Below are 22,125 nucleotides of genomic sequence, written 5' to 3'. Positions count from 1 at the left end.
AGTCACAGGGATGGTTATGGGGGGTTTCTGGTAATAATCTTACATTTTCTGGTTTAAAACTCCAAAACTAGGCTATAAAGCTCAATACAAACATTGAATACAAATTCAGCCTCCCATTCAGTGTGTACGGAGCAACACCGGATGACATTACAGTAATGAGTGCTAGTAGCCTACTTTGTTTTCTGGTCCTCAGTTGAGTGGCTCGGGGTGAAAGTTGCTCCTGTTCATAAATATGAACTGTCTGTTCAATATTAACTGTCTGTTCAACTCTTAAATTGAGTGGCGTCCCCTTTAAATCGATTCATGCATTACGTCATGGCATCAATGCGGAAGTTGTTACGTTAGGAGATTAGCACCATCACAGTTTTGTTTACATGTGACATGCGATGTGGTAAGTTGTGTAGCATATGATTTCAGTATTTAAGTAAACATTTTATCTCATCCACAAGGGAACGCAATGTGAATCTACATAGAATATGCTTTTAATGCCGTTAATACCGTTTCTGACGACTGCATTAGCTTGCTAACCGTTGCTCAACGTTAGCTAGCTAGCTACGCTGCACGCTCACCAATAAGTTTCGGTTTCTTCGGTAGTCACTCGGCATTATCGCTAATGTTGGTTAATGATGTCATTAATGGTGAGTGCCACATTTTTCCGTCAGTACCGACTTTCCTAATTGTAATGTCACTCTGTTTTTTCACGAACAACAGCGAAGTTGATGCTCGTCCTCCGTGAAGAACCGCAGCATGTTCTCCCGCAGCGCTCCGCCGAGGGGGCGTCCGCCCTACAGGGGTCACAGTAACGGCCTCCACCCGGGACCCCCGGTGCCTCATCATCAGCACCACCAGAGACTGGTTGATGCGCGACTCAATGTCAACAACAGGTAACTGAAGAAACTGGTTTACACTGTTGTTGTGTTGGTCGTCAACAACATCACAAAAGCCATATAATATCAATCTCAAATGGAAAACTCACAATAATGGTCAGTTGTTCAGACCTTCCTGTCGTTACAGGTACAGTAATGTTGTATATGTGTGTCTAGCTTCCATGTTCACCCAAAGCCAGCTGGCCTAGAGAGGATGCCTCCGTATGAGTGGAGGCCCACAGCACCCATCTCTCCTGCCCTGGGCCCTCACCTGGCAACTATGGCCAATGGGCGGAAGTAGGACATTTTCTATACATTCCTTATTGAATAATCTCTGTCTCATTCCCTTCTGTCCTTCTTTATACCCATGTCTGAGGGATGGTGTTTCCTTGCATGCATTTCCTCATCTTTGTGTTTCCTCCAGGAGGCAGAATGACGACCGCAGTCCCCATGCCTTTAAGCGCCAGCGCCTTGACTCCCCTCTCCTCCAACAGAGAGGCAGTCCTCTCATTCAGACCCCTCCTCCCCTGCACCGTCCTGACCAAGAGGTGGCGGGGACGTCTAGGATGGCCCACTCTAGTGTTGATCACTCCCATTCCAGCCCCCTGTCCCAGCCCTATCCCCAGGTGCCTGCTGTCCCAGGAGGCACCAACATGCTGCAGGCCTACGCCAAGGACAAGGTATATTGAGATGGACATAACCTTCAGTTACTTGTGTGTGCAGGCACGCTTGGGTTAGTGTGATCACTGCATGTGTTTGTGCCCTCAGTTGAGCGGTCAGATGGTGGAGCTGTTTGACGCGTGCCAACAGCAAGCTTCTGATTTGGCCAGGAAGGAGACATGCAGGACTCGGCTGCAGAGAGACATACAGAATATCTTTCCAGGTATGTAAGGTACGCATAGTCATACTCCGCTCTGGCTTCCTCCAGTGATCCATCTTCACTAATTGTCCTTCTCACAGTGGCACGGCTTTACTTGACTGGGTCTTCCATGAATGGATTGGGCTGCAGGACCAGTGATGCTGATCTGTGTCTGGTCGTTGTGGGATCCGTGAGTATTTCTGAATCTGTCCCTATTGTCCAAAGCTGTGTCAGACTGTAGACAACACACACACACACACACACACACACACACACACACTCTTCTTTTTTTCTCTTTCAGATGGATCACCAACCTGATCCTATTTATGTACTCTCTCTTCTCCAAAGGTTGTTCAACTCACTGTGTGAGTATTAACAAACCATTTTTACAAAGGTCAATTCATTTTGAATAATTGAGTTATGCACCCTTCATTTTCTACTTTTTTAAACATGGTTGGAAAAAAATATTGTTTAACCTCGTCTGATTGTCACCAACAAGTGCCACTGAGCAAAGTAAGCAAACTAGTTACTGGTTGGAATCCAGTGTGGATTTCTGTGCAGTAGGATTTTTGCTTGGGAAAGTTCATGTGATGTCCATGTTTATAGGCAGATCGTATGTTCAGCCCAGACTCCACTAGGGGGAGCCATTTACTCAGTGGAAGATTCAGGCTGACAGTGAGACAAAGTGAAGTGAAACGACTACCATGCATTCCATGACGTTTGTTTTGATTCACAGCGTATCTAGAGAGGAGTCAGCTGATCAGAGCCAAGGTCCCTATCCTCAGATTCAGAGAGAAAGGCAGGTAGGAAGAAAACATTCTGTGTTATTTTAAGCCTGTTATTTTGAAGAGCCACTGCTCGAAACATCACAACTACTTTGGTGCATTAACAATAATTGAAGGTAGCCTTCCACTTTGCAGACTGATCTTTGCATTTATGGGAATAAAACATGAGTCACTGCAGCCAGTGTTTACAGCGTCATCAGTTAGAGATGATGGCTAATGTACCTCTCTCTTTCTGCCCCCCTTCCTTTAGTGGTTTGGAGTTTGATCTGAATATCAACAACACAGTGGGCATCAGAAACACTTTCCTTCTTAGGAGTTATGCCTATGGTGGGTGAGACCACAGCTACTTCCATTACCACTTCCCACACTTTGATTTCAGTGGGAATGACTTTGCTAGACTCCTCTATCAATTCTCCCTCTGTAAGACCCAAGTTCACTCTGTACATTTGTACAAACCACATACACTGGAATTGTTCCCTCAAAGGAAGATTGCTAAGTTACTGTGTTTTTGCTTGTGTTTATGCTTGTTTCAGCTGATCTCAGGGTAAGGCCCATCATCCTTGTCGTCAAGAAATGGGCAAGCCACCATCACATCAATGATGCCAGCAAGGGGACATTAAGCAGCTACACACTGGTGTTGATGGTGCTGCACTACCTCCAGAGTCAGTACACAGTCACACGGATGCTCAGACACCTCCAACAAATCCTTTTTTCATCCTCATATATAAGTTTGACTTAAGATGAATCTAATCTTTTGTGTGTTTTTGTTTTCCAGCTCTTAAGGAACCTGTCCTTCCCTCTCTTCAGAAGGATTATCCAGTAAGCGTCCTCACTGTTTCTACAAAATAACTTAATTTCCATTAACGATTTAGGCATTTAGCAGACCTTCCTATCCAGGGCACATTACAATAAGTGACTGGAGAATTCATTTATATTTGTGTATTGCCAACAATGCAAGCACAAAATACGGGCAAGGGACAAAATGACAGGAACTATTTCTGTGTCAAATATTCAAATTAAGTCTGAATTCTATACAGAGCCATATATTATTCGTTATTTAGAAAGAAGACAAAGGTCCCTGTGCGCCCAGTTGAGAACTAGCACTCTGCCTCTGGCGATTGAGGCAGGTCGATTCAAAGGTGTACCTGAAGAACGTTTATGTACTCTGTGTGACTTTATGTAGTGATCTGAGGAATTCTTTATTTGAAGAAAATGCAAGAGAAAAATCCTGATTTGCTCTGGTCTTGTGAAGGTCATATGTTAAAATGGCTTTTCAAAGAAGAGGATTTTACTTAGTCTTCTTTTCCACGCTCTCTCTAGAAATTTTGCCAGAGTATTTTGTACCCCTGGGTTTTTGTAAATACTATAATCCTGTGGATACAGAACCTGTCTGTTGATTGTTTGTGTCGCCACGTTGGATGTGTGTATGTGATGTACTCTGTGTACGCTGTGCTATTGTAGTGTCTTGCAAGCCCATGAGGGCTAGGCACCTAATGGTGCATGACACTTTCATAAATTAATATCATCAAATCATCCAGGCAGCAATTTCACCCAGCTCAGACTCTTTGTCCTACATGTTGTTTATCAGGAGTGTTTCAATCCTTCGATGGAAATCGACATGGTTCCAGAGGGGCCCAGACACATCCCCCCCTACATCTCTCCAAACCAGTCCTCCCTGGGAGATCTGCTGCTGGGCTTTCTCAAGTACTATGCCACAGTCTTCAGGTAATTCCTAAGGATGTGACATTGTGAGTCTGGTGCTAGGCTTCTGCAGCCGTTAGGTGCACATGTGACTCTTTTTTTTTTTTTTCTTGCTCCCATTTCACATCTCTCTCTCCTCTCACCTACTTCTTCTCCCTCACCCTTGCTTTCCAGTCTCCCCTCTGGTTTCATGTTGCTGGCTGAGGGGCAGTGGCAGGTGGGACCTTTGGCCTTAGGCAGCACTAACATGTCATGCTATGATGCCTGGTGTTTATGTATGTTACCATGCCACAGCATGTCTTGGGGTGGCCACAGGGGGAGAATTAAAACACACACTGTACATACATGCTTTAATTCTACTTGTTTGATGTATGGATTTAGAAGTACTGTACAGTGTAAATCACTGGAAAAGGTCACATATGTTAGGGAAAATGAACCCAAAGTTTTTTGTTGGATCAAAAAATAATCACTGTTATGCATTTAAAAGCATTGTAGCAATTTCCATAGAGGCTGGCTGTTTGAGAGCGAAGCCTGCAGCGCCCCATGCTCACTTCCCCCTCCAATGGGAGGAAGGCAAGGTAAATCTTAGACAGAATTTTATTAAACTTGACAGTGTCCTGAATTGACACAGTTAAAAGGAAAAAGTGACCATCTTCAAAGTTAGGAGATTAAAGGAGGACTCTTTTAGCTTCAGCTAGCTGAAAAAAATCTTATTTACATCAAATGATTCCCTTGCTGTTGTTTTTTTCCTCGTCATGCAGGTGGGATAGGCAGGTGATCTCTGTACGGGAGGCCAGAGCTCTGCCCAAGACCGGCTCTCGAGAGTGGAGAAGCAAATACATCTGTGTGGAGGGTAACTATCACAGTGGACATAACACGCTGCCACCACCATAAATATTAGTTTACAATCACTGGAACAACAGTGTTACAGAGGTCCACAGTAATGCTGCATGTCCAGTGAGTGACGGTGATTCCTTGTGTTTCAGAGCCATTTGAAAGAAATAACGTGGCCAGGGCGGTCCATGAGAAGGCCAAGTTTAACGCCATCAAAGCTCAATTTGCTGAGGTACGTTAGTCCATCGGGCCAGCTGTGCTACTTTTACATTTCTCCCTCCCTCCATGCTGCTTTGACCCAGCTGCCAGTTGTTCATAATCCTCCTGCTTCTCATGTCTCTCTTTCTGTGCAGTCATGTGGGATACTACAGCGGAGGAAGGACCTGAACTCGATCCTCCCCGTCAGAGCTACCATTAATAAGGAGTCGTCCAGGAGATAAGGGATTCCTCTACTTAGAGGAGCTGACTGGAGCCTTCTACCTCAAGACAGGCCTGTCCCCAGAGATGATGAGAGACCTTGAGGCGCTGAGGGAGAAGACCCGCCTCCTCCCTGCCACACAGGCAGAGCGACCCTGGGACTCTGACTTACTGCTCTCTTCTTATCTGGCGGTTTGAGTATCGGTCACATCGGTCCTGCGGCAGAGCCTGCTGAAAATGTTACTCTCATGGACAAAGGTTTCTTCCACGTTTGCCAAATTTATGCCATTGATAATATTAAAGTAACAGAGAGTGGAGGAAAAAAAAAAAAAAAAGATTCATGGGGCGACACCAGAGAGCTATGAAATAAAATCATATTGCTGTTAAACTGGTGATGAGTGACGCTGCACTGTGGCAGGATGGTAATGGTCGGTGGTGTTGGAGTTGGTTGTAGGCTCCCAGCACACGCAGCATTACTGCCAGGAGGCATCTTGAATATAACTATCAGAAGACACAAAATGATGCCTGCTAATATCTGAAGCGAGGTCAGACTAAAGCAACTGCATTAAGGTTTGACAGACCGGTCAAAGGTTAGTAGATTAGACGTCAGTCTCAGCCAAGGTTATGCCCTCTGATCTTCACCCTGGGTAAAGTCAGATTTGGTAAAATCCACATTGCCAGAGCCATACTGTACAGACTCATTTTGAAGATACCATGGTGTTGCTGCCACAACTTCTTAATTTCTTTTTTCTTTTTTGTTCTGGTATCTTTTTCTGTCCTCAATCTGTCTCTGTATCAACTTATTACATGATTTATATGATTCATTGATCAGTTATCATAATTTAAAGGCATCTTTTAGGCATCATCTATGTTTTTAGGTAAATACTGAAGCAACTGTAGATTTAAACTCTATAGAGACACTTTTTGCAGCTGTTTTAAAGGCCTATTCCAGTAATAACATCATGCCTTTTCAATGTTTTAAGCTCCTCTGAAAACTGATCATCTCAACAAGTGATGTTTGACTATCTGACTTGCTAGTCAACGTCTCAATCTAATGACATTCAGGTAGTTACTAGAGGAGTGTCAAGAGGCCGGACTCTCTGGATATTAATACCATGTTCAATGCTCCTGCTGTGTTGTATTATTTTCCCTCAACTGGTGTCAAGCCTGTGCTGTGTCTGTTTCTGTGTCGCAAAGTCCAGCCGCAACCGGGTTAATTTATGACATAAATTAATGAGTCAGTCGCTTTTGATCAATTCACTAACTACATAAATCAGTGCAAGAATTTACACATAGATGGGTGTGGGGTTTTTTTTGTGACTATTTGGTTTATATTGTTCCTTGGCTCTTTTTGTACATTTTGTACCATACTGTCTTTTAAATGTTTATTTAAAGGATTAAATTTCTGAAGATGTACGTATGATGATGTTTTCTTTTTTTTATTATATTCTCAGTCTCTATGTGAAGACCACTGCATAGTGAGATTGGGTGGCATCCAGTTTTAAGGTAATTTCCAAGGGGTCACAGGACAAAAATGGTAAAAACAAAAATAAAATACAAATGGTCCATCCTGCATATTCTGATAAATTTAGAGTCACGGATGTTATTCACACTCATCAGCCGCTGAGTAACTGTGCTCAGCCTGGTAACAGCTATTAACCAAAAATACCATCCAATTTGATCGGCCTAATCCATCCAATTTCACCAGATTTTTGGAAATTGTCAAATATAATATGGGTGTCATTTCACTTCTTCCAGCTAATGCACTCTTTCCCCTTTTACTCATTAAGAGCTCAGATGTCATTCAAAATGTCTAGGTGTTTGTGATTCATCGGCCATGAAAAAGATTATGAAAAAAAGGATGATTCCTGGATATCCAGACCTTCTGCAAGCTCTCTGCGGCCCCTCTGGCAGCTTGTGGGCTGATATTTTCGTTCTGTGGTTTTGACGCCTTATTACACCTAGTTTTATGACTTCTGCATAGTGTCAGCAGTGGGTTTGGTGTCAGACAGACCTCAAGAAAGATAGACATTGTGTGAGTGTGTGTATCCCCCCATCTGTCCCTGTTTAGTGTTGCCACCGGGAGCAGGGGGTACTGTTTCAGGACATGACCTATATTTAACTTAGCAAAGGGGGAATTCTAATCTTAAAGCCACATTGCCCCATTCAGCCTCCAGCCACTGGCTCAGTACTAGAGCTGTAGGCTTCGGATTTGCTTAGATCTATAACAGTCTTCTTGTGATCGAAAATCAAACTACTTTTCAGGGTTTTTTTTGTTAGTGCGCTCAACTCAAGAGGTAGTGAGAACTATGCTCTGTTGCACGCCTCACACCCCCTCACTGCCTTGTTCCTATCTCTACCTCTCTTTTTCACTCCCCACTCAGTCTATTTCCGTCCCTCGCTGAGTCAGACGGACAGCTCCCAACTTGGGATGGCACATACAGGCACACCATCTCCTCCGAGTTCAGAGTGGCTGAAAAAACCAGGAGGACACTAAAAAAACACAGAAAAAAACATTGGGAACAGCAACAGGAGAGTTACAGGATTTCACTAAGATGGAGGAATGTGAGAGTCTGGACTCGGAGATGACAGAGTTACAGGAGTGTCAGAGTGAAGCTTCAGAGGCCATCGGCCAGGACGATGAAGACGAGGTGGAGGAACTGCGAAACAGGTGCTTCATCTGCTCTCTAACTAATACACTTGTCTGGAACTTACAAGCTGAATAACCTCGATCATGGCTCACTTTATCATTGTGTGAAGGGGTGTATATTATCCACAGGGAGGTCTTATACTGGGGCCACTGAACTGTGTTGGCCTGTTTGTGTTTGACTGAAGCCTATGAGTCGCTCCAGAACTGTGGGCCATGGGCAAGGCCAAGGAATTGGAGTCTGTGAGAAATCATTAATTTCTGGGCTCCTTAGCTCAGATAAATTTTGACAAACTGCTTCAAACAGAGACAAGAGAAGATGTGTCTCATCAATCTCTGGAGAGCAGAGACTGAACGGGTGTTACACCAAGCAGCACTCCATTGATCTTATTCAATACAGGCAATGATCATCTGCTGTCCTTGTTCTCTCTATCCCATATTTACATGTGTAGGAGACAAATGAAAGAAAGCCATCAGCTGATGCGTTCAAACAAGGAATTATTGTCAGTGTTGCACTAAAGGCAGCTCTAATATTATGCACCATTCCCTATTTTACATCTTATTTTAGCATGTTTCATAACGCATGCTCTATCCATGCCATGACATAAATAGTAGAAGATATTCATACGTGGGGATATGTATCTGAGAGGGCCAGTCTTCTCTTCTCTAATATTACATGCGCAGCGTTTGGGGACGTCACCCTGCCTTAACCCTGCTGGGGCCAAAGCTGTATTCATAACAAGAGGGCGAGCTCAGAGCACATTAGAGTGTTAATTTTCAGCTCGTCACTCACATTGGCAGACACCGGCACCGGCACATTCACTAATGCTGCGAGGTATACACTTCTCAAGTAATCATCCTGAGAAAAGATAACCTGAAACTATCATGTGTTTTCATGTTGAGAAATCAGCTTGCTAACTTGCCAGCTCAGTGATGCAAAAGGTGAATAGCAATTTCAATGCTGACACGTGCTGTGTTATGTTTTTATTTGATTAAATGGTTTGTTCTCTGCTTGAATTTCCATGAGCTGAGCCAAAAGAATCTCCTCTTGCAGTTTGACAGTTAGTCATGCCCTTTCACTTCATGTGAACGTCAAAAATGGCCTCTACTCCTTCCTCTAACTCTGTTCATTCCTCTGTCCTCCAGCCTGCGAGAGGTAGTCCAGGACCAGTCTGTGAAGCCCAAACTGCAGTGCCTGATGGTGGATCCATCCTTCTCCATGGTAACTGTCCAGAGCGAGGACAGTGGTATTGTTTGGGAGACGGCCTCTAGCCGCTGCTCCACCCCCTGGGCTTCTGAAACCAGCTCCATCTCTGAAGCCTACAGCATGGAGGGCTCCGGAGCCCAGGGCAAGATCACCATTGTGTTTGATGAGGAGAAGATAATCCGCAGGAGGACGAGGTCTGGAGGAAGGATCAGCAGGCTGGGGGACAGGCTGAGCAGACCCGGTAGCTCAAGATCGAGTTCAGTACTGGGGGTGGAGAGACCTGAGATGGCGGAGGTCTCCGTTCCCAATGTTAAACAGGAGAAAACAGAAACGGGGCCGGACTTGGAGGAAATCAAAGACAAAGATCAGCAGCTGTTCAGTTTGATTTCAGAGGGTTATGAGATTCTCAACATCAGAGTCCCGTCCAAACTGCCCACTGTGGACGAGGAGGAGAGCACAGAGCTCGAGGACAACTTGTCTTATCTAAACCAGACTCCCAGGATCAGGTCCAGAAACCACCAAGGCTCGGCACAGCAACAGAATGATGGCCTACCAGGGGAGGTGGAGGTGGAAATACTGGAGAACCAAGAGGTATTTATTGATTTATTTGAATGATTTGCATGATTATTATGAGGTTTTTAACACTAGTTTTGAACTAGTTGTAGAGATATGACCTGATCTGTCACTCACATGAAAATAAGATGTTCAAATGCCCTTGTATGTAGGTTCAACATTACAAAGTCCTCTATGGATTCACTTACTGGCTGCATTCTCTCCACAGGCCTCGAAGCAAGACTCTTCTCAGCCCTCAGCAGATACAGAGGTGGGACACATACACACTCAGAAAGACAACGCCAGTGACACGGACTACTTTGAGAAGTTTACCCTGCTGGATGAGGTGGTTCCTGGGGAGCAAGCTCCAGAGCCGCAGGAGGAGGTGGAACAGCCTGCGGCAAAGCCCCAAGCAGAGGAGCTAAAGCCTGGCAAGGAGACAGCCACAGACAGCCCCTCCGCGTCAGAAGACTCGTTTGTCTTTGTCACAGATGTGGAGATAGCTGGGGAGCACCTGGATGAAGTTTTCTATGGAAATGGGGTTCACGGGGCCCCTGCTGATGCGCTGCAGCGGAGAGAGGACGATGAGCTGGAGTTGGGAGGGGGGAAGAGAATGAGAAGAGAGAGCCAGAGATCTCTGAAGGGGAATGGTTCAGTGTTGTTTACTAGTGAAGAGACCACCCTCACCCCCATCTTTCTCTCCCCTGGGCCCCCTAAGATCATTGACCCCATCCTGCTGGAGGAACCCACTGCCATGTCCTTCATGTACTCGGACCTATACGAGGACGCTATGGGGGAGAGGAGGAAGAGCGACGAGGAATACTCTGAGGAAGAGAGCATGGCGCCTGAGAGATTGTTTAAGAGACGTTTGTCAGATTCAGAGGAGGCAGACGGATACCTGGAGATGTTCATTCTGAAAGATGAAACTCCCACAGTGGAGGTTCAACCAGATTCACAGGAGGATAAGAGGGAGGGCAGGATGATGTGGTCACAGAGCAAGTTTGAATTGACGGGATGTCTTACAAGAGTGGTTGAAGATGAGGAAGGGGAGGGAGCAAAGAAGGAGGAACCAAAGACACAGGAGGTCAGTGCAGCAGAGATGAGCGGACATGTACAATCAGCAAAGTTTGAGGAGAAAGAGGAAATTATAGAAACTGAAAAGATGGAGGACCAGGAAGTGAAACAGGAGGTAAAGACAGACCAGACGGAGCCAGTCACTGTACCTGAAACACAACAGGTGGACACTAAAATAGAAAAGACAGAGGAGAGGAAGGAACATCGGAGAGAGCCTGCTGAGAAAATGAGTGAGCCTGACACTACTGAATCACAACAGACATCTCAGACACAAAAAGTAATGGAAAAAACAGCCAAAGTGGTTGTGAAGGCTACAGAGGAGACGCCAGCGGTGAAAGCACCTGTAAGTAGTGAGGTGCCTCAGATGGTCGTTGAACCTGCAGCACAAACAGATATAGAAGTTGAAGCACAGGTTCCTGCTAAAATAGGAGGAACAGAAAACACGGAGAAGAGTTTGTCTGAGGAGGCAGCTCTTGACACCAAGATTGTGGCCGCTGATCAGAAGGTAGAGAAGGTAAATGAGATGATCGTGGCCGAAGCAGAGGCTCCAGCTGAAGTCAAAGAACCTGAAATCGTAAGAGAGGAAACGGTTTCCGGTGCTGAACCCTCAGTTGAAGCTGAAATATCAACCGAAGTACCGGTGGGTGGGAAAACAGAAGCAGTTGTGCCTGAAAAAGCGGCACCTGTTATCACCGATAGTGAGCCTACAGTACAAGCAGTAGTAGAAGTAACAGAAAAAGCAGTGGGTGAAACAGAGATTCAAACCCAAGTGCAGATTGCTCTTCAGGAGGTAACGAGTGCTAAGACACCAGAGGTTCAAATGTTGGTCCCAGAGGAACAAAAAGAAGCTGTGGGCACTGATCAGGAATCAGAGGTTAAAACTGAGACTTTACCCAAAGTAATGGAACCTCTGATGCCAGAGGAAGTCAAGCCAGATGCAGATGAAAAACATCTTGAAGTCCCTGAACCCGATCAGAGTCAACAAGAGGAGTCAGTAACTGGTAAAGAATGGGACAAAATTGAACTGACAGCTGAAATCAAAGCTAAAACATCTGCAGACGACACTGAGGCTGTTGTTCCAGAGACTGTAAATGATGGTGATGAGTTAATCCTCCTAGTTCCCAAGGGGCAAGCAGTAGAGATGGACATAGAGATAAGTCAGTGGTCAGAGAAGGTTATAAAAACTGATGCGGTAGCTCCTCCTGAGCCTGACAGCACAAGTGAGAACCTCGTAACTCCTGATACCACCGCACCATGCTCAGAACCTCCTCAGCCACCAATCGAAGATATACAGACAGAGCTGCAACTGGAAGCAAAACCAGAGGAAGAGCTACCCACAAAGGACTTAGACAGGTGGCCCTCACCTCCAGCCCCCGTGGGCACAGAGGAGGCCGACGCAGAGGAGCAAAAGATGGACTTGGAGGACTTGGAGGAAGATGAGGGAGTCTTCTCTCCCCTGAGGAGCTTCACTCCCCTGGAGGATTTGTCTGGGCTACATACAGAGGATGTAGCATTACAAACTGAGGATGTAGAGCCAAAGACAGAGATGCAGAAGATGGCACATGTTCCAGAAACAGACATGAATAAAGAAGATGTAGAGATTGAGCTGCACAGAGAGGATGTAACATCAGAAACAGAGGATGCAGAGCCAAAGACAGAGATGCACACGGTTGCACATGTTCCAGAAACCGACATGAATACGGAGAAGATAGGCCCAGAGATTGAGCTGCACAGAGAGGATATAGGGCAAAAGATGGAGCTACACAGAGAGGTTGCAGAGGGTCCAGAGGTGACTGCTGAGGAGCTGGAGTATGAGATATTATCCGAACTGGAAGCCAGAGAGATGGCAGAGCCTGAAATGGAGAGAGTTGCAGAAGAGCCACGACCTGAATCTGGTCAGGAGAGAGGAGAGAGGATGGAGACGGAGATGGAAATGGAGATGGAGATGGAGATGGAGATGGAGATGAAGATGGAGATGGAGACGGAGATGGAGTTGAAGATGGAGGACAGAGTGCTGGATCTGCCTGCAGAAGAAGAGCTCATTGAGGCTGACTATGATATCATTGATGCTGAGGAGGAGCGCCAGGCCCGAGCGGCTGCTGAGCTGCAGGGGATGGACTGGTTCTGTCTCAGCTGTGGCTGCCTGCTGTCAGAGGAAGACTGTGTGTCTGGACAGCATCAGGACCACCAGGTGACTTCTGTGGACAGTGCATATGACGACATCAAGGTATGAATGCAAATATGTTTTGTTTGTATCACTTATCTTAAAGTATAGTTTTACAATGAGAGTTTACAGTGCTTTACAAAAGGCATAAACACAAGGAATAGGAAAATATATATAAAAAGATACATTTTGGGAACTACATTAAAAAGAAAAGTTGTTAAAAATAAATAAACATTCGAAACAACACAAGATTCAAAGGTGACAACACATATGTGATAAGTGGAATGGATTTAGAGATAACATGTTTGTCTTTTTCTTCTGCCCTTTATATGAGAGTCAACATTGTCTCCCGGATGTTTGATAATTTATAGCAGGCTTCAATTTAAATCATCAACAATGATGGCATGCTGTAATCTCATCGCAGCTCATCGTCACGCACTTTACCGCCATTATTATGACACATAATTATTATCATCACACACTTTAGTATGGCACATCATACTATAAACTGGTCCTAAATTAGATGGGCAAGCTATAACCCTCTCGGTCAAGCTGGCAGGCTGCATGCTCTCAGTCTGCTCTCAGGCTCCAGCCAAGCACATTGAATGGCTGTGATGTAATGCTCTGTTTTGATCGGTGGAAAGGTCCAGTGTGACATCATCAAGTGCAGACTGATATGTGATCTGTTCTCCCCCTCGCGGTCCCTTTGGGTCAGCACGGGGTCAGCCATCTGCTTTCCTTAATCTTTATTAGACCTGAGGCAAATAATTCTTTGTTTTTTTTCTTTTTACCTGCATGGTGTTTTGGTTTAATTTAACCTCTATTTAGCCAGGTAGTTCCGTTGAGACCAAGAATCAAGAGAGACCTGGCCAAAGAAGTAGCATCAAGACAGACACATACAATCAAACTCACATAAAATAAGAGCAAAGTAAAATCTTCGTCCAATATTAAATCTACAGACTCATGGGCCAAACCTATTCAAATCTTGACTAAACAAATCAAACACAGCTCCTTACTTCATTATCAGTTTAAAACAAGAGACACCAACTCTTTGGGCTTTAAAACATTTTGCAGTGAGTTCTACGAAGAGGCAATAGAGTAAACAGAGGCTCTTTTGCCTAATTCAGTTTTGACCCTAGGGACAGATAAAAAAAAACAGATCCTCAAACCATAAACCGTAATTTCCACCAACTTTTTAAAAGATATTAGAGCAAATAATCAGGAAATAGACCCAGAAAAGTATGTGTGTGGACAGGGGAGGCCAGTCAACCTGAGCATACAAGGTACAGTTATGGGTGAGCTCCAGATGGGTGGGGTTCACTGCATGAGTACATTTCATCAAGTGTTTGGAAGTTTAATAAATTGACTTTCAAATGCTTTGCTTTGGTTATCTGATCCCTTTGACACTTCCTATGTGGCAATCCCTTTCCATCTGGCACCTAAATCAAAGGAAGGCTGGAGAAAACCATGAAAGTCATTTGCAAATACTATTTGACCCAGGCCTTGTCTATGTATGATGCTTTATTTATTTGTAAAATTGACAGCTGGTCTCTAAAAACGACAAAGATCAAAGCTATAAGACCAGTCTGGCTGCAGCACAGAGAACTATAGCCCGTTCAGATACTCTCCGGAGGCGAAAATTGATCGGGGCAAGTTTACCAAAACATGTCAGCAGAATTGTATCCCGTTCAATTTTCTGAGCTATGTGTAACTAACTCCTGCACCCTTTGAGACATGCATGTGTGCAAGCATGCATGCACACACACCGTCTCTCTCACACACACATATACAGACGCATGCACATACACACACACACACACACACATACACCTGTTCTCTGATCCTGCATGGAGAAGCGCAAGGAGTGGTAGAGTGACCACAACATGACCTAGTTAAATGCCTGTGAGCTGTCACCCTATGAGCAGTGTTGAGGTGATGATTGGGGATTGCCACTGTTATTCCTCCTGGAATATCCAGCATGGAATTTCCCCTTAAAGCTGCAGTAGACAGTTTACATAAAAATGAACCCGTCTTATCAGTCTAAATCAAACAAATTAGGGCTGCAGCAGAGAAGAACATCACATTCCCACTAATTGAGACCCTGTAGATTCATCATATGTGCCCAAATAAATATCAGGTGTTGGACTCACCTATGGTGTTTGAACCTGCTGCAAAGATATTTTTTTTTCATTATCTCCACCCCTACCAGCCACTAAGAAGAAGAAGAAAGTTAGGTGAGAGGAGTGCGTCATGTTACACAATATCTGGGTGAAGCCCTTAATAATGTGTCTGCCACTTGAGGCCGCCAAAGTAGATGCCCAGTGCAGCTTTAAACGATAACACAGGTGTAATTTCCCTACTTATAATAGGTATAATAGGTAATAAGGTTATAAATAATTTTATAACAGCACAATCCAAAGTAGTTCCATTCTGCCAGGATTTAATGTGAAGAGATCATTGTATGTATTTGCCTCCCTCTCCAGTTTTGCCTCTTTACTGCCACCAGGAGAACATAACAAGGCTCATTAATGGAAAAATAAATGAAAATAGAGAAAATAGTCCCCATTAAATGCGATAATTAGCTGCATAGTAAAGTCATGTTAGGAAAAACTGCAGTACGCGTATTGTTCAACATGATGTATGATGTTAGTCAAGGCAGCGGTATGTCTCTGAGAGCTGTTTTTAATGTATTTTTTGAAACAGTAGGAGCCCATGACTTCCAGGTCAGGCTGACCTGCAGTAGAACAGACAGTAGAAGCTTCTGACTGTGACAAATACAGCGGCGGGTTTAGACTTTTCATGGGCAATGATGGAGATAGGAAAAGAAAGTAAAATTACACTGATGTTATCCTTTAATGTCAGGTTTAATAGAATCCAGTTCACATCAAGTCTACACAGTGATGCTCATTTGTGATAAGAGTGTAAAAATGTGATATTTTACCTGCAAGTGTTTGTGTAACAGGAGAGGCTGAACGAGTGGATCTCAGAGCTGCAGGGGCGGTCAGAGAACATCGAGGACCTGGTGTCCGAGCTGGAGCTGGGCTACAACTCTGTAGAGGTAAAGCACACTGACTCTGTGAGAGACAAACCCACTCAGGTGTCTGCCCTATCTATCTATCTATCTATCTATCTATCTATCTATCTATCTATCTATCTATAAATACAGCTATTCTTTTAATCCTGTAGTGTTGTAGTGCCAGTGTTGATAAAGTTAATCACTTTCAATAAGGGCTGTTATAATCCCTCTTAACCTGTGCCATCAGATCAGGAGACTTTATTAATTCTAATTAATTAATGCTGTCATAATTATTATGTGGCATGACACTACAGCGACAAATCATTTCCTTTGTGAATACTGATTAAGCCTAATCTCCCTCCTGTCCAGAACCAGTGTTCGGAGAGCGAGGAGGCCATGCAGGCCCAGAATGAGGAGATGATGGCTCTGGTGATGGAGCAATACAACATCATGTCCCTCAGCATGGAGGAGGAGAAGAAGGCCAAGCTGGAGCAGCTCTACGACCAGATCGTCTCCTTTCAGGAGGGAATCGACTCCGCCAAGGGCAGTCTGGAGACGGCGGCCAGAGAGGCTGAGACCGACGCACGGGTGAGTGACACTGGACCTCCGAAGCCTGTAACACTTAAATATCAATGGTGTCATGTTTGGTCATTCACTAGTGGTCTGGGTCTGTGACAAGTTTCTGATAAATCCCTCTGCACTCTGTTCTCCCATTAGCCACCTGAAGACATTGATGCAAGGTAATCTAATTTCAGAGAATGGAGTGTGAGCGATTGTGGTTCACTAACAAGGATATATACTAACAAATAACTGGAGAGAGTGATAACCAATACAGCATGCTGCTTGACCCGCAGAACTTTGAGATCTATAACTTATGTGCTATGCTATCATGCTAAATTGATGTTGAAAACTGAATTGTAGGGGTAGATTTTCCTCTCCATGTTCTGTTCCACCCTTAACCTTTAGCAAAGAAGGTTTTTGACGCTGACTAGTGAAAACCCTGTGGTTGTGGTAGAGGCTCAGTGTTGTGGTTGTGTGGTCTGCTTAGGCTCAAGGCGGCTCTGGAGTCAGCCATGTCGCTGGAGCTGGGTCCCAGGGGATTACTGGTGTTTGAAGACTATGCCAAGGGCAACGTTTCCAACTCACACCTCGCACAACGCAAGGGAATCCCAGGTGGGTCTGATATGAGCACATCTCTGAAGAAAGATCTGAATTCTGCTGTTTATGTCTGTGAGTATGTATTATAGCTAGGTTTTTCACAAACCATTAATTATAAATCTTAAGTGCATACGTTCCCCGGTCTGTGCCTCAGTGCCCCAGAAGCCCACACTGCAGCCGCAGGAGCAAGGCTCCGCCACCAGCACCAGTGTCACTGTTTACTGGAGAGTCAACCCTGGAGACATCATAGACTGCTTCCAGGTCTACTGTATGGAGGATCCACAAGGAGGTAAATACTGCCAGGATCCAACTTAAACTTCAAAGTGGTGGCCCAGATTTGAAAGGTTTCTGTTTTCTTTGTCTTTTTTCTTCATCATCATCTTCAGACTATATTCCTCATAAAAGGGAAATTATTCAAATTGATGTGCCGCTCAGAGAAAACCTGACAATTTAATATTTCAGTAGAAAATTGCAATATTTATTAATATTTGTGTCAGTTTATAAAAAGGGCCTTTTGTTGGTTTTTCAAAAAAAATCTCAAATGAATTAGGCTGCATGGCAACAAGGAGTGGAAAATGAAATGTAAGGAGCTGTCATGACTTATAAAATGTATGCATGAATATTCACAATTAATCAATCAAAAACAAATATATAACAAACTCTCACTACTACTTCACTATGCTATACATAATGCTATAATACTGATAATGATATAATAATGATATACAGTAATATATGAAATCTGAATCCTAGTCTTGTCCTTATCTTTGAGAACACAGAAGTAATAGTCTGCAGTTTTCTGTTGTCTGGCACTATATTTCTGTGCTAAGTATGCACATACACACAAAACGTTCAGTCTGGTTCCTGCTGTCCCCAGCGGTGTCGGAGGAGTACCGTGTGACAGTGAAGGAGAGTTACTGCGTCCTGGAGGAGCTGGAGCCTGACAAGACATACAAGGTCTGGGTGATGGCTGTCAACTACACCGGCTGCTCTCTGCCCAGCGAGAGACTGGCCTTCAGGACCGGTCAGTCCACATACAGGAGACAATCTAACTGTCATCACCATTTTCTTTTTTGCTGGCATGCTGGCGAGAGTTTAGATGAAAATAAAACTCAATAGTGATTAGACAGTGTTCAATAGTGATTTTTGTTATTGCACAATATCACTATCAACAGAATTTCCCCAATAAAGTATGACATTATTATGATCTCAGATGTCTTGCTCACTCTCTCTGTAACACCCTGCCAGCTCCCTCAGTGCCAGTGATTGATACGGAGCGCTGCAGTGTCCTGTGGGACTCGGCCACACTGCGCTGGAGCTCAGCCAAACAGACTGCAGGACAGAGTTACACGCTGGAGTACTGCCGCCAGTACGAACTGGAGGGAGAGGGGCTCAGGTGGGTCTCAGACTGGGGTCAAGTAGGATTTGGCATTGATTCATGTTCGTGTTTACCGCATGAGAACAGGTCAGACAGTGTCAGGGAATTTGTGAATCACAGAAAAGTCTACTAATTTGATTTTGAAATACTTTCCTGTGATTGAATTTTCTGATGCTCATTGTATTATCCTATGTATGTAGGAAAGCCCCCCATTTGGTACTCAAATTAGCTTAAAACAAACTAATAATTAATTGCATATTCTGTTTGAATTTAAATTTAAAAAATAGCTGGACAAAAATTTCAGCAAAAATAAAGTCGCATTTATTATTATACACTGACACATATGAATGTACAAAAGTCTATTCCTTGAATTATACAGTGTGTGTGTGTGTGTGTGTGTGTGTGTGTGTGTGTGTGTGTGTGTAGGTCCATCTCAGGTATTGTGGGCGGTGAGCAGAAGGTTCTCCTGCAGCCCAATGAGAACTATCTGTTTTACATCAAAGCTGTGAATGAGGCTGGAGCCAGCGAACAGAGTGAGGCTGCACTCATATCCACCAAAGGTGAGAAACACACACACACACACACACACACACAATCTAACCATCTCTGTACACATACAAACACAGAATACATTATTACACATTATTTTTGTCCCTCAGTTCGCTTTACACGTTTTTGTTTACTGCTCTTACCTTCCTCTTACCCGTGTCTGTTGTCAGGGTCGAGGTTTCACCTGCTGAAAGCCTCCGCTCACCCCTCTCTGGAGCTGTCAGAGGACCAGACCACGCTGCACTACGCCCAGGACACACATGACGACACACCGCCCACTGACAACCAGTGAGTTTCACACTCTGAAACACAGAAACATCTCTTTCCACTCTTCAGGCCCTCCTGGGAAACCCTTAAGGAATGAATATGATTTTTAAACCAGAGTTTGTGTGTGTGTGTGTGTGTGTGTGTGTGTGTGTGTGTGTGTGTGTGTGTGTGTGTGTGTGTGTTCCAGGTGCCCGTCCATTCTGGGTGAGTTATTGCCAGTGCGAGGACATTACTACTGGGAGACCATTGTCACAGAGAGTAGTGCCTACAGGCTGGGAGTGGCATATGGCACAGTCAACAGAAACAGCCCACTAGGGGAAAACAGCAGGTCATGGTGTTTGCGCTGTATCCCTACACCATCCAGGTACGCACAAAGCATTTCTTTTCCCATTTCTAAGATATTTCCTATCATTGTTTTGCCCAAAACCCTCCACCTTCCCTCTCTCTGTCCCTCCAGCTGTAGGTATCAATTGCTCCATGACGATGTTCAGTCTGATGTGTTTGCGATGGAGATGCCAGAGCGAGTTGGTACCCTCCTGGATTACCAGCATGGCCGTCTCTCTTTCTATAACGCCCAGAGCGGGCAGCTGTTAGGCACCCTCAGCCACCGCTTCGCCCAGCCGTGCCACCCTGCTCTGGGCCTGGAGATGCCGGGCAGCCTGGAGGTCAGCATGGCGCCGGAGGTGCCAGAGTTCACCAAGCACAGCTAGCTCTGAGTATATAGCTCATGTTTGATTTCTGTTGATTGGAATGATTTCTGATGATTGAAATGAACACTTTTGCATTATCAAGAAGTGCAGATATGACACAGGACATAATGATATCCACAGCAAAGGCAAGAGACAAGATCGGATCCCATTCCTCATTGGAGGCCTCATAATGCTGTTGCTGTTTTGTTGTGTTTTCAATGAGGAGGAAATAGAGAAGATCTAGCTTTATCAGTAGGCCTACGGGACTCCATTTAAGATCCTGTGTCTTTTTTATTGAATTGAACATTTAATTCTTATGGTAACAGAAACAGAAAGGTCTTGTAAATATGAAAAACAGAAACAATCCAAATGAATGATGACATGACAATCCAAGTGAAATATGACTGGACTGAGTTTGAGTGCCTTGGAATTTCTTCATAGATGATTGTCTTGTCTGTTGTTTGTCAAGGGCAAAGTGAGATGTTTTTATGGTAATTTTGACCATAATGTATGCTGATGTGATGGTGTTAGTTTTGTTCTGTTCGATGAAATATTTGTTTCCAGTTGTCTCCTGTTTTGCAGCCCCTTGACCCTGATAGATAGATAGGTAGGTACTGTGAGTTTGACTCTGTCTAACTGCAGGTTGAAGTCAAACACACACTGCATCATTACAATCTGGACTGAGACTAGTAATAGAACAAGTCTTTTGTCACCCCAAAGTTTAGATATTTCATTTATGGCTCCATGAAATATACTGTAGCACTTTTTGAACTGTATTTCATATTGTGAATAGGCGACTGTTCTGTGTAAATAACCTTTGTAAACAGATGTGATCAGTTCTATGTTTTGTTACATGCGACTCATGGCAAATGCAGATTAACTGTTTTCCTTTCCCTGTCTTGTAAACTGATTTTCACGTTTGAGTTGAAAGAAAATGATTATTTTTCTATTTGCACAACCGGACTGATTAAACTGCTGTTTGTTTTGGTTCCCCAGCATTTGTTCAGCTCATTAGCTTTCAAACATATAGTATATTCACCACTAGAGGGCCTCAGTGCTCCATCAGCTGTAATATTTGCTGGGTTTCTCAAAAGCATCTTAACATTAACATAATTCTCTGTCCCACTTCAAGTCTATATTGTGGTCAAACCCAAGTTTTTCATGCTCTTAGCCTGTGCAGCTCGTAGCAGACCTGCAGACCTGTACCTGCAGGTAAGGGGAGTGAAAATGGTTTGGAAATCACCTGAGTAGATAGAGACATACTTTGACAAGTCTTAAAAGCAGTGATGCAGTGGTAAATGACAAAGAAGGCAAACTATAACCTCCAGTCAGTGATCATCATGAACCAAACAACCACCGATACAAACAAAAATCAATTATATTTTCAGAAAATCATGTGAGTTGTGAGTTTTTGTTTGCCTCAAGACCCTATCTTCATATAACATATATCAGCTCAACACTACTTATTATGATGTATATTAATTTCTCAAAAGCCTAAAAAGGTGGGTAAGCTCTATATTCCATAAATAAATGTGGGTAAACTGATTTTGGCTGGGTTTAGCCTCCATTATGGGAAATATCCTCAGGGTCTCAATCAGCTCGACAAATACATTTCTTTCTTTCCATGTTAATGTTATTATAACAGCTGCTGCTAAACCTATCCCTTTCTGCAAAATCGATTACCCACTCAGACTACTGGATGCTTTTTATGGCTTACACCCTCATGATAAAGTGACATGGTTTTCCAGAGGACAGATCCATTTTCTCCCATTATTATTACATGACTATTTTCCAGGCACTCTCACACCTTTTTCCCCTCATTTCTGACATATTTCTTTGTTTCTGGTAAGCACAGTGGGAGAGACAGAGAGGGAGGGAGGGTGAGAGGAAGAAGAAGTGAAAGGGAAAGAGAGGAGAGGAGGCGTACATGCAGATGATCAGAGAACAGCTGCTGGCCTCCAT

At 44.1% G+C, this 22,125-nt stretch overlaps 2 protein-coding genes across 2 annotated transcripts; both read left to right on the top strand.

Annotated features, from left to right (window-relative positions):
- Positions 1-329: 329 nt before the first annotated feature.
- tent2 (terminal nucleotidyltransferase 2) lies at positions 330-6,878 on the top strand. Its single transcript, XM_071527885.1, has 15 exons — positions 330-391; positions 712-884; positions 1,044-1,163; positions 1,291-1,546; positions 1,635-1,749; positions 1,827-1,915; positions 2,027-2,090; positions 2,462-2,528; positions 2,761-2,837; positions 3,044-3,172; positions 3,286-3,329; positions 4,099-4,235; positions 4,973-5,064; positions 5,198-5,277; positions 5,399-6,878. The coding sequence occupies exons 2-15, from the start codon at positions 748-750 to the stop codon at positions 5,483-5,485; spliced, it is 1,494 nt and encodes a 497-aa protein (XP_071383986.1). The 5' UTR covers positions 330-391; positions 712-747; the 3' UTR covers positions 5,486-6,878.
- Positions 6,879-8,017: 1,139 nt separating this feature from the next.
- On the top strand, positions 8,018-20,184 carry cmya5 (cardiomyopathy associated 5). Its single transcript, XM_071527899.1, has 13 exons — positions 8,018-8,133; positions 9,256-9,907; positions 10,098-13,169; positions 16,069-16,164; positions 16,492-16,757; positions 17,171-17,295; positions 17,435-17,569; positions 18,158-18,304; positions 18,529-18,676; positions 19,085-19,218; positions 19,378-19,495; positions 19,662-19,838; positions 19,932-20,184. Exons 1-13 carry the CDS (start codon positions 8,018-8,020, stop codon positions 20,182-20,184), a joined length of 5,439 nt encoding a protein of 1,812 aa, XP_071384000.1.
- Positions 20,185-22,125: the final 1,941 nt, after the last annotated feature.

Source organism: Centroberyx affinis, unplaced genomic scaffold (genome assembly GCF_046629955.1).
Source record: "Centroberyx affinis isolate AG114_WGS23_722 - 3 ecotype Tasmania unplaced genomic scaffold, CSIRO-AGI_Caff_v1 ptg001585l_1, whole genome shotgun sequence".
In the NCBI taxonomy this organism is placed as follows: Eukaryota; Metazoa; Chordata; class Actinopteri; order Beryciformes; family Berycidae; genus Centroberyx; species Centroberyx affinis.
This window is presented reverse-complemented; position numbering and strand designations above follow the sequence as displayed.